The sequence below is a fragment of the Rhinoderma darwinii genome, chromosome 5 (assembly GCF_050947455.1).
Source record: "Rhinoderma darwinii isolate aRhiDar2 chromosome 5, aRhiDar2.hap1, whole genome shotgun sequence".
NCBI classification, from domain to species: Eukaryota; Metazoa; Chordata; class Amphibia; order Anura; family Rhinodermatidae; genus Rhinoderma; species Rhinoderma darwinii.
Window position 1 is genome coordinate 288,340,794 of NC_134691.1, and position 12,666 is coordinate 288,353,459.

The 12,666-nt window shown below is 44.5% G+C and overlaps 1 protein-coding gene across 1 annotated transcript in view; it reads left to right on the forward strand.

The window, feature by feature from the left end:
- Positions 1 to 11,837, forward strand: part of JAZF1 (JAZF zinc finger 1) — a 256,693-nt gene extending 244,856 nt beyond the window's left edge. The window contains exon 5 of the mRNA XM_075828627.1: positions 10,765 to 11,837. Coding sequence (XP_075684742.1) covers positions 10,765 to 10,941 — 177 coding nt within the window. The 3' untranslated portion in view covers positions 10,942 to 11,837. The remainder of the gene's footprint in view (positions 1 to 10,764) is intronic.
- Positions 11,838 to 12,666: the final 829 nt, after the last annotated feature.

The window sequence follows — 12,666 nt, forward strand, 5'->3', positions numbered from 1 at the left end:
TGGGCAGTGATATCAGGAGGCGAGAAGGAGTCCCAGGCAGAGCGCTAGAAGCGGCTCTGTTTCGGGACTCCGTCTCTGGGGAAGCCCCACATCACTGTCCATATATGGACAGTGTTGTCAGGAGCAGAGCAGTGTCCCAGGCAGAGTGCTAGTAGCGCTCTTCCCGGGACATTGGCTCTGGGGTTGCCCCTGACATCACTAGCCGTATATGGACAGTGATGTCAGGGGCTTCCCCAGAGCTGGAGTATCGGAGCAGAGCCTTTACTAGCGCTCTGCCTTGGATTTCAGCTTTGCTCCGGACATTACTATCCATATATGGACAGTGATGTCAGGAGCAGAGCAGGAGTCCCAGGCAGAGGGCTAGTAGTGCTCTGCCCGGGACTATGGCTCAGGGGTTGCCCCTGACAACAATGTACATATATGGACAGTGACGTCAGGGGCTTCTCCTGAAGCGCAATCCCCAGCCAGAGCGTAGGCAATGCTCTGGCTGGAGATTCCACTCCTAGAGGGAATCCCAAAGGCGCTATCTACAGGGAGGGTGGCTGTGTGGCACTACCAGGGAGGGTGGCTGTGTGGCGCTACCAAGAAGGGGGCTGTGTGGCACTACCTGGGAGTAGGGGGCTGTGTGGCACTACCTGGGAGTAGGGGGCTGTGTGGCACTACCTGGGAGGAGGGGGCTGTGTGGCACTACCTAGGTAGAGGGCTGTGGGGCACTACCTGGGAGGTGGGGACTGTGTGGAGGAGGGTGGGCTGTGTGGTACTACCTGGGTGGGGGGCGCTGTGTGGCACGACCAAGGGGGGCTGTGTGACACTACCTGGGAGGAGGGGGCTGTGTGGCACCACCTGGGAGGAGGGGGCTGTGTGGCACCACCTGGGAGGGGGGGCTGTGTGGCACTACCTGGGAGGGGGGCTGTGTGGCACTATCTACAGAGGGCACAAAATTTATGGGGGTACAAACTGGCGGCCTAACTTCTATATGGGGGCATAAACAGGGCCTAACGTCTATATGAGGGCACAAAGTGACGTTTTCTGCCATTTAACTGCCGCCGTGAGTTCCCCCGCAAAAGGGCCTACTAAGTCTGTATCTTCCAGGGGCCCACATAAACCTGGAGCCGATCCTGACAAAATATAATTTGTTTATAGCTTCTATGCAGACATATGTGTCTTTATGGTTACAGATACAGACTACAAATAAACCTTGTGTAGTCTGATCCTGCTGTCATGATCCCATCCATCTGTCCCCTACTTCTTCCTAACCTAGAATAAGTAGGGTACAGAAGCAATTTGCAAAGTTGCTTCATTTTATTATTTTTTTTAATTTTAAGTTCATTGGAGTAAAAAAAAGAAAAATGGTTGCAAGAGTGAACATGTATTTTAAGTATCCTAAAATCATCTGAGTGGTCATGACAAAGTTTTGTCAGGTAATTTTCTGTAAGAAAATAGGATTGTAGTCACTGCCCTACCAAATGTTCCCTTAAAATTATTCTTGGCCATCTTTATTTGGTAGCAGATCACCATACAAGCTAAGTATAATGTAGATCAAATTGGACAAAGTTTTATGTAGTAGATCCAAAGTGTAGAATTATATTTACTGATATGATTGTCTATAATTTATATCCTAGACATCTATGAAATGTGCGTTATAGTGAAATACCCTATTTACACCGCTCTTAAGCCTTTTTCACACGGCGTGTATTCGACGCGTTTTTCACACCAAAAAACCACAGAAAACTGCAAGAAATTCGCAGGAAAAAAATGCTTTTTTTGATGCGTTTTTCGGCGTGTTTTCATGCTGCGGATTTTGGTGCGATTTTCCTCTGCACTAGGCAGATAGAATTCACAAGATAAATTGACATCTTGTGGATTCTAAAAACGCACCACAGGTCAATTTCAGTTCCGGAAAATACTGCAGCGTGTACATGAGATTTCCTGAAATCTCATTGACTATGCTGGTACTGAATTACACTGCGGATTTTCTGCACGCAAATCCACCGCACGTAATACGCATCATGTGCTTTGACCCTTAAGCTTCCCATTGACATCAATGGGAAAGCGCATTGTAGTGCATACGACTTGTTTTATTTACACGCACGTGTTTAAAAACGCGTCGTGTAACAAAAGAAGTGTCAGGTCAACGCGCCTTATACCCATAGTCAATGGGAGTCCTAATTACGCGCCAAAAAAACACGCCGAAAACACGTAAAAATCGCCTGTATTTTAATAAGTGCTTTACAAAAACGCTAGCGTTTTTTACATGTTTACACGTCAGGTTTTTTTGAGCTCCGTGTGAACAAGGCCTTAGACTGGCATCTCATCATTTTCAATTTGTTAATTTTCAAGGCATCTGCCACATCACTTCCCTAGCGTAGTGAATCATATTTGCGTGTCTCAAATATAAATAAAGTCATCTGAATTCTTAATTTGTCGCCTCCAGTGTAGTTAACCAGGGTAGTAAAACCCATTTACAAGGTTGGAACTGTTTTATGCTTCATACCTTTAGACCTTGGCAAGCTTCATCGATACACAAAACAAAATGTTGACATTAGCAGAGTGGAAAAAGAAGTAGCAGTAATTATAGAAATTTATTTCTATGTTACTCATTCAGATCCGGCTTCAAGCGTACTTTGCTTACCCCCTGCCTGCTGCTTGTATGCTATGTGCGTTTTATTAGGGCTGAACAAAATCTTGTCTTCAGTCATAATTCATTTTCACCCCTTTCCTGCAGGTGTGGCTTCGATGGTGGACACAGCCACACAAAGACTCACTCTTACCCTTTAAAAGCAAGTTTCCAGACACTCCGAGCACAATTTTCTCGCTTTTCATTACACAATCATGTCATGGGAGTTATGTATATCATTTAGTTCTTCCCATGCAAAATTCAAGGAACTAGATGATGGATAATTATTTCTTAGGGAATATGGATTTAGCAGACCAGACTTTATACTTTTATCTCTCTCACATGATTCGCTACAACATTGAAACCACTGACCGGTCTTGTTATAATGGCGCCGGTCAAGGGTTGGAATATATTAGGCTGCTAGTAAATAGTCAGTCTTTCTTGAAGTTGATGTGTTAGAAGCAGGAACAATGGGCAAGTGTAAGGCTGTGTTCACATCAGTGTTGCTTTCCCTTTGAGGGGTTTCCCCGACGGAAACCTCTGACGGAACCCCTCAACGGAAAGGCAAACGGAAACCTTAGCATCTGTTTGCATCACCATTGATCTCAATGGTGACAGAAACGTTGCCAATTGTTTTTCGTTTGTCACCGTTGTGACAGGGCTCAGTTATTTTTTACTTAATCCATAGCGCAGGCGGCCTGATCTGATGAATCACATTTTCTTTTATGTCATGTGGACATCCGGGTGCATGTGCATTGCTTACCTGGGAAAGAGATGGCACTAGGATGCACTATGGGAAATAGGCAAGCCAGCAGAGACAGTGGGATGCTCTGAGAAGTGTTCTGCTGGGAAACCTTGGTTCCTGGCATCCATGTGGATGTTACTTACACGTACCACCTACCTAAACATTGATTCAGACCAAGTACACCCCATCATGATCATTCTATTCCCTAATGGCACTGGCCTCTTTCCGCAGGATAATGCGTCCCGTCACACTGAAAAAATTATTCAGGAATGGTTTGAGGAACATAACAAAGAGTTTATGGTATTGACTTGTCTTTTTTTCCAGATCCCAATAGAGTATCTTTGGGATCTGCTGGAAAAACATGTCTGATCCATGGGGGCCTACCTCACAACTTACAGGACTTAAAAGATCTGCTGCTAATGTCTTTGTGCCAGATACCACTGGACACCATCAGAGGTCTTGTGGAGTCCATGACTCAACAGGTCAGACCTGTTTTGGCGGCTTGAGGGGGACCTATACAATATTAGCCAGGTGGTTTTAATGTTACAGCTGATCGGTTAATATATAAACATATATTTATTTTAGATAGATAGATAGATAGATAGATAGATAGATAGATAGATAGATAGATAGATAGATAGATAGATAGATAGATAGATTTATATACGTAAAGGGTCAACAAAAATTGCACATAATTGTCATTTCATAGACTGACTGTCCCAAATCTAATCATCTCCTTAACTGAACTGACCATCACAGATGCTTTGATAATAAACAAATTCAACAAATGATGAGATGCCAGTCTAGGATCGGTGTACACATAGTATTTCACTTACTTTTAAGGGCTTGTGCATATTGTCACATTATGACTTCATATAAGTTCCGAGTTGTACAGATCTGTTATATGGCACCCATAGAAGTTTATGGGTATTTCTGTATGTCTCCAAAAGAAATAGAATTGTGCCATGTACCCTCGGAAGCCTTATTACAAACATAATCTTCCCTTAAAGTATTGCTTCTGGAGTAGATTTGCTCTGTAACATGGTGCAGTATAGAGGCACCACACGAAGGCCTCTATACCTTAGGCCCCTTAGTACTGAATGGTAGGAATAACGTGTGCCACGGTACAGTCTCCATGATGGGATTATACAAATCAGATGAAAATTTGAGAACATTTCTTATTATTGTGCAAAAGGCTTTACATTCTCTTCCAGCTCCATAGTGATAGAGGGATTATCATTGTTCTTATAATGGGACTTTGTATACCCTCTCATGGCATGTTAACAAGAAATAGTATTCCTAGACACACTCGCATCTGTAGTCATAGTGCTGTATCTTCTTACTACAATTCAACTTGCATAAACCTGCCACACGGGGGTTGATCTTAAGGCCCTATTACACGGGCCAATGATTGGGCAAACGAGCGTTCATCGGCTGATCTGCTCTTTTATGCAGAATGAAAAGTCATCGTTATGGGCAGCACATGTCCCTGTGGAATCCGGGAGATGCACTGCCGACATGATGGAAATGTATGGGAACGAGCTGTCTCATTGATCGTCGCTCGTTTACGCGGCCCATGTCGCTCCAAATCACCCCACATTGATTTCAATAGGAAGCAGAGGCGTTTCTTTTCCCGGCGGCTTTTGACTGCTTGCGGGAAAACAAAGCGTCAGGCTCTTTCTTGGAGCAGTTTCCGCCTCTGACCCCGTTGAAATCAATGGGAGGCAGAAAAAAACGCCCGTGTTTTTTTGTATTCGATTCATTTAAAAAAAAAAAAAAAAAGCCTTAAAATAAATAAAAGCAATAAAAATGCCAGCAATAAGAGCTTCAAAAAAAGCTGGCATTTAAAAATCTGCCTCAAAAATCCAGATTTTTTTCTGCCAGACAAAAACCTCTGTGTGAACTTACCCTTACCATCTTAGGCCCAATGCACATGACCGTAGTTTCAATCCGTAATAACGGAATCCTTAATTATGGATGATATTGCTGACCCATTCATTTATATTGGCCATTGACCGCTTTCCATATATTTACGGATGTGCATCCGGGCCTTAGAAATGATCCGCAAAATATAGAAAATGTCCTATTCTTGTCCGCAATTGCGCCACTGACTCACCCATAGAAGTCTATGGGCGCTTCCACAATTGCGGATGGCTACGGTACTGTATCCGTAGCCATCAGATCCGTATTTGCGGACAGTAAAGACCCTTAGGCCTCATGCACACGACCGTAGCCAGTTGCACAGCCGTGATTATCGGGTCGGCCGGCAGCGGAGTGTCACCCGCGAGTCGCCCCCAAATCGTGGGCCGTGCACATGGCCGCGTCCCTTATTTCCTATGAGCCAGGACCGCAGAATACTGCTGTAATAATACTCCCAGGCTCCTGGGCCATGCACGGGCCATGGAAACCACTGTCGTGTGCATGGCCTGATAAAAATTAATGGGGCCGCAATTCTCCCGTGGATTTTCTGGGGAATTGCAGTCGCAAAAGAAACGTTCGTGTGCATGGGGTCTTACGGTCGTATACATGAAGCCTTAGATATGGAGATATTTCAAACAGTGGTTTTGAAGACATATATCTTTATACTTTGACATTGTCTTTATGGCCAAGGCAGAGGCCGCCCATGATAAGGCAGAGGCCGCAAATTTCATGTAATTGTCTTCAGTGCTGTCTGCAGCTGCGCAGACTTAAAGAGGCTCTGTCACCATATTATAAATGCCCTATCTTCTACATAATGTGATCGGCGCTGTAATGTAGATTACAGCAGTGTTTTTTATTTAGAAAAACAATAATTTTTGACGGAGGTATGACCTATTTTAGCTTTATGCTAATGACTTTCTTAATAGACAACTGGGCGTGTTTTACTTTTTGACCAAGTGGGCATTGTACAGAGGAGTGTATGACGCTGACCAATCGGCATCATACACTTCTCTCCATTCATTTACTCTGCACATAGTGATCTTGCTAGATCATGATGTGCAGTCACATACACCCACACTAATGTTACTGAAGTGTCTTGACAGTGAATATACATCACCTCCAGCCAGGACGCGATGTCTATTCACAATCCCGACACTTCGGTAACGTTTGTGTGTGACTTACAGCACAGCAAGTGTGATATCGCTGTAAGCTGTCATTTACAGCGTGATCTCGCTTGCTGTGCTGTAAGTTACACACAAACGTTACCGAAGTTGTGGCATTGTGAATAGACATCGCGTCCGGGCTGGAGGTGATGTCTATTCGCTGTGAAGACACTTCAGTAACGTTAATGTGTGTGTATGTGACTGCACATCATGATCTAGCAAGATCACTATGTGCAGAGTAAATGAATGGAGAGAAGTGTATGACACTGATTGGTCAGCGTCATACACTCCTCTGTACAACGCCCACTTGGTCAAAAAGTAAAACACGCCCAGTTGTCTATTAAGAAAGTCATTAGCATAAAGCTAATATAGGTCATAACTCAGTTAAAAATTATTGTTTTTCTAAATAAAAAACACTGCTGTAATCTACATTACAGCGCCGATCACATTATGTAGAAGATACGCCACTTATAATGTGGTGACAGAGCCTCTTTAACAAGCCGAGCGTATTTATTATGTGCAGAGTTTACTGCTCATAACTCCTATTAACAGCACATTTTGTTCGTTTTATATAAATGCATGATGATTTTTATTTGTTTGTTTTATGTTGTAAAGATGCTACTGTTCACACATCATGTTTTATAAAGAGAACTGGTATAGAATGTGCATTGTAGAAGCTTTCACTAAAGGGATATTGCTGCAGGATTTGTCATATCTGAGAAAAAATTAATCTAGAGAATACAATAAAATATGCCAAACTTGCAATAAACGTCTAAGCGCTGGCAGAGGTTGGGTGGACGCTTACCATTGCTAATGCTTGAAATCACAAAAAGGCTTTTTCTGACAATGCAGCCATTGGTTTACTGTAACCACTGCAGTCTGTATTCCTATGTAAAGCAATCGCCTTTGAAGAAAAATGTTCAGAATTATTTTAATAATTCATAGATGTGGATAGAGAAAGAAATATGTATAGAACAAGGGCTGTAAACACCAGTACTGGAGCCGGAGGACAGTGTGATTCCGATTTCTAGAAAAATAACATAAAATGTGTCGTTTGTGCAAGACGTTTTATTGAGAATTTCATTGGCAATCAGAATGGCATTAAAATTTTTATTGCAAAACAATAGCCGGACTTGATGACTTCATTTGCAATTTAGTTAGAAAAGTGTAATATCCCTAATAGTTAGTAATATCCAAGTTAGTAACGTAGTCAAGGCATGCTAGGCATTCACATGTAGCATTTTAATGAAGGAGTTGTAATTATGCCCGCATTTAGGGGGTTGTCCAGGTATTTTATATTGATGGCCTATCCTTAGGATAGGTCATCACTTTAAGATCGGTGGGGGTCCAAATACCAGCACCCCCACCAATCAGCTGACTGAAGGGGCTGCGGCGTTTGTTGCAATCCCAGGAACAGCACTACTGAAGTGTACGGCGCTGTGCCTGTAATCTAGGAAAAGCTGATCGGTGGGGTTGCTGGGAGTCGAACCCCCACCGATCTGATATTGATGACCTTTCCTATGGATACTCTATACAGTATAAATTCCACCAGAATTTCAGATCCAGGAAAAAAAGGCACTTATTTTGAGCCAAACTAGTGCTTTTTTTTTTCCTGGATCTGAAATTCTGGTGGGATTTATTCTGCATAGCGTTCTAAACCACAGCTGATTGGGCACCATCCGACAGAAGGGGACCTGGCACCGGCAGCATGCCTACATATAGTGTTGTCAGTGGCGTAACTACCGCTATAGCAGCCGTAGCGGCTGCTACGGGGCCCGCAGCATGAGGGGGCCCGTGTCGCCCGCCGGCACGGGCCCCAACCATGGCCGGAGGCTCCGCTAGCAGCCGCTATGGCTGCTACAGCGGGACGCCACTGAACACTACGGCAGAGCAGGGAGGTATCTCCCCGCTCTGCCATTAAACAAAAGACATGTATCCCCTATCCACAGGATAGGGGATACATGTGTGATCGCTGGCATTGATGGAAGTTCTCCATCACAAACCTCGGACTTCCGGGGTCTGTGCCGGCAGCTCCGTAGAAATGAATGGAGCGCCGGTCGCGCTTGTGCGCATCCATGACCAGCGCTCCTTTCATTTTTATTGAGCTGCGCAGACGCCGGAAGTAAGAGGTTAGTCATGGAGAACTTCGGGGGACTTTCGGTCCCCTGTTCTCCCTATCAATGCCAGCGATCACACATGTATCCCCTATCCTGTGGATAGGGGATACATGTCTTTTGTCTTTTCACACTGTAGGTCGCATTTTTTTGGGGGGTTGGGGACGCTGTATGGCGTTCCCTACAGGGGGGGCTGTATAGCGTTCCCTACAGGGGGGGCTGTATGGCGTTCCCTACAGGGGGGGCTGTATGGCGTTCCCTACAGGGGGGCTGTATGGCGTTCCCTACAGGGGGGGCTGTATGGCGTTCCCTACAGGGGGGGCTGTATGGCGTTCCCTACAGGGGGGCTGTATGGCGTTCCCTACAGGGGGGGCTGTATGGCGTTCCCTACAGGGGGGGTCTGTAGATAGCGCCATACAGTCCCCCCTGTAGATAGCGCCATACAGACCCCTCTGTAGATAACTCCATACAGTCCCCCTGTGGATAGCGCCATACAGCCCCCCTGTAGATAACGCCATACAGTCCCCCCTGTAGATAGCGCCATACAGCCCCCTCTGTAGATAACGCCATACAGTCCCCCCTGTAGATAACGCCATACAGTCCCCCCTGTAGATAGCGCCATACAGCCCCCTCTGTAGATAACGCCATACAATCCCCCTGTGGATAGCGCCATACAGCCCCCCTGTAGATAGCGCCATACAGCCCGCTCTGTAGATAACGCCATACAGCCCCCTCTGTAGATAGCGCCATACAGCCCCCTCTGTAGATAACGCCATACAGCCCCCTCTGTAGATAGCGCCATACAGCCCCCCTGTAGATAGCGCCATACAGCCCCCTCTGTAGATAGCGCCATAAAGCCCCCTCTGTAGATAGCGCCATACAGCCCCCTCTGTAGATGGCGCCATACAGCCCCCTCTGTAGATGGCGCCATACAGCCCCCCCCTGTAAATAATGCCATACAGCCCCCTTTGTAGATATCTACAGAGGGGGCTGTATGGCGTTATCTACAGGCGGGACTGTATGGCGCTATCTACAGAGGGGGCTGTATGGCGTTATCTACAGGGGGGCTGTATGGCGCTATCTACAGAGGGGGCTGTATGGCGTTATCTACAGGGGGGCTGTATGGCACTATCTACAGGGGGGCTGTATGGCGCTATCTACAGGGGGGCTGTAAAAAAGGCACTATCTACAAGGGGGGGTTGTGTGACACCCAGGGGAGGGGGGGCCCCAGTCAAAAGTTTGCTATGGGGCCCAGTCTTTCCTAGTTACGCCCCTGAGTGTTGTGCATACATATTGGCACAACACGACAAGGTGAGCCCCTACAATCGCTTACAAGCTACCTCTTTATATCGAACATACTCACCCTATGTAGCACTATTCTTTCCTTTTTCTCCAGCCCAATTTTCAGTATCCTACGGATAGACCATCAATATAATAACCCATTTAAATTTAATAATGTATTGGGAAATTCTGCAGTGTTTACGCTGTGTGGGAACCCAGCCTCAGGGTCCGTTCACATGACATTCAGGCATTACTTTCGGTTTGAGGGTTTAAAACCTTTTCCATCGTATTTGCTTAACATATAGACCAGGACCGTGCAGTGTGAACCCAGATAGAGCGGAATAGAATTTTAACATCTTGACAGAGAAGGAGACCTCAGGGACCTGAGTTTTTGGTGAAAAAAAATATTTTTGTAAGCAGTATTATTAGTTGCCATGTTAGGGTATGTGCACACGATGAGAGGCTTTTACGTCTGAAAAGACAGACTGTTTTCAGGAGAAAACAGCTGTGTCGTTTCAGATGTAAAAGCTCCTCCTCGCATTATGCGAGGCGTCTGTGACGCCTGTAAATCTTGAGCTGCTCTTCATTGACTTCAATGAAGAACAGCTCAAATTACGTTGCAAAGAAGTGTCCTGCACTTCTTTGCCGAGGCAGTCATTTTACGCGTCGTCTGACAGCTGTCAAACGACGACGCGTAAATTACAGGTCGTCTGCACAGTATGTCGGCAAACCCATTCAAATGAATGGGCAGATGTTTGCCGACGTATTGTAGCCCTATTTTCAGGCGTAAATCGAGGCATAATACGCCTCGTTTACGCCTGAAAATAGGTCGTGTGAACCCAGCCTTAAAACCAGGCAGACTGTTGTTAAATAATCTATAGCATTTTAATTAAATATCTGTATTGTTTTTCCTCTCACCCACAGAATGTAAACGGTATTAAGTACCACGCCAAGAATGGACACAGAACGCAAATACGAGTCCGTAAACCTTTCAAATGCCGCTGTGGGAAGAGTTACAAGACAGCTCAGGGTCTCCGTCACCACACAATCAATTTCCATCCTCCTGTCCCCACTGAGATTATCAGGAAAATGCAGCAATAAAAGCTGAAGACATCTGTGCCAAGAAACCCTCACCAGCAGATGCTAATTTTAAGAACAGCCACCTTCTGGTTTTATTTTATTTTTTCCATTCTGTTGCATTTCAGGGGAAGCGCTCAAAAGTCCTACGAAACCTACGTTTCAGTGCATGCTTTAATCAAAGAATTCCAGTTGTTTGGAATGATCTATCTTCTTTAAAGTGACCCTTTTTGTACTTTGCACATGTTCGTTACCAGATCCATTTTCATTACTTTAATACGGTGCTAAAATAATAATATATAATCACACCTTCTATGAGGGAAACAAGTGTTTCTCTCTCCCAACCTTAAAGACAGTTCAGTCAATTGGGATGCATGTTGTGTTGTTTAGATGTGACCGTGGTATGTGAATGGGAAAAATAATCTTGGCACTGAGACCATTACAACTATTGTACTGCCAATTGAGTCTGGAGATCACCCGTGACTGGTGGCAATAGGGTGTAAGTTCACTATCGCTAAGATTTGCCACACGCCTTTTCAGTTTCTGTCACTTGCTCCTTAGTGACAGATTGCAGACTACTGTTTTGGACGAGCAACTGAGAGGATTGTACATGGCATGCGGCAAATTTTGGGAAAAAATGGATGTACATTTAGAGGAATATTGGCCAAGTTTTATCATAGGAGTAAGAGTTCAGTGTTCCTTCATATGTGAGTATGAATACAATTATACTCAGCATCTAGTAATTCAAATTTGGACTCAAACCAACCAGCAATATGGCTGATAATCTCCACAGCAAAATTGATGCACTAAATGTCCCATGTGCACAGGATAACAGTAATATGTCTGCCAAAGGAGTCGTGGTTACTGGGGGATGGAGGACGTGTATAAAATACATAGTGAAATGTCTAATCAAACGATAAGAGCTTTAAAGTTGAGAATTTTATATTTCTATATTTAATCAAAACCCCCCAAAGAGCCCATACGAAACAATGCAGACAAAAACTGTTTTGTGTTGCCCAACAACCAATCAGATCCTGGCTTTCATTTGCCAAACTGCCTTTGAAAAATGTAAGCTGTTATCTGATTGGTTACTTTAGGCAACTGCCTCATATTTTGCCTACATTCATTTTTTAACACCACTGACAACACATTTGATCTGCTCTGTGCACAGTAGTAAATAATGGTCATCCCATCTTACACATCTCACATGGGATCTAATGTACAAAGTCTTTCAGCCCATTACCCCTCCTCTCTTTATTTCCCCATTACACTAGGCCTATTCCGCAGTCAGACGGTGTCACACCGCAATGTTACATACTATGGTTTTCCATTATTTTGTGTAGATTAAGCTAGATGAATGCAGTTTGTTCCATGTGACTTTGTTTCCTATGGAAATTCTTCAGAAAACAAGGCCTAAAGTTTTGCAGCCACAAAACAACATATAGTCGCATGTTATTATTTTATTGCGACCATATAGCTTAACCTTACTTCTTATGTAGAGATGCTAAAACCCAAGACTGGGCCGCAGTATTATCAAAGGAATTGGGCCGGGGTCACACATCGCAGTTATGGCACAAAAGCATAGAACAAGGAAGAGATGGGGGTATAACTCATGTTCTGATCCTGGTTCTGCAAAACAAATAGAAACTTGGATAGCAAAACAATTCACAACCACGAATGTGTGACCTCGAATCTATTAAAATCTTCTTTATGCAGCTATAGGGCCATCACTTTACTAAGATTACTTGT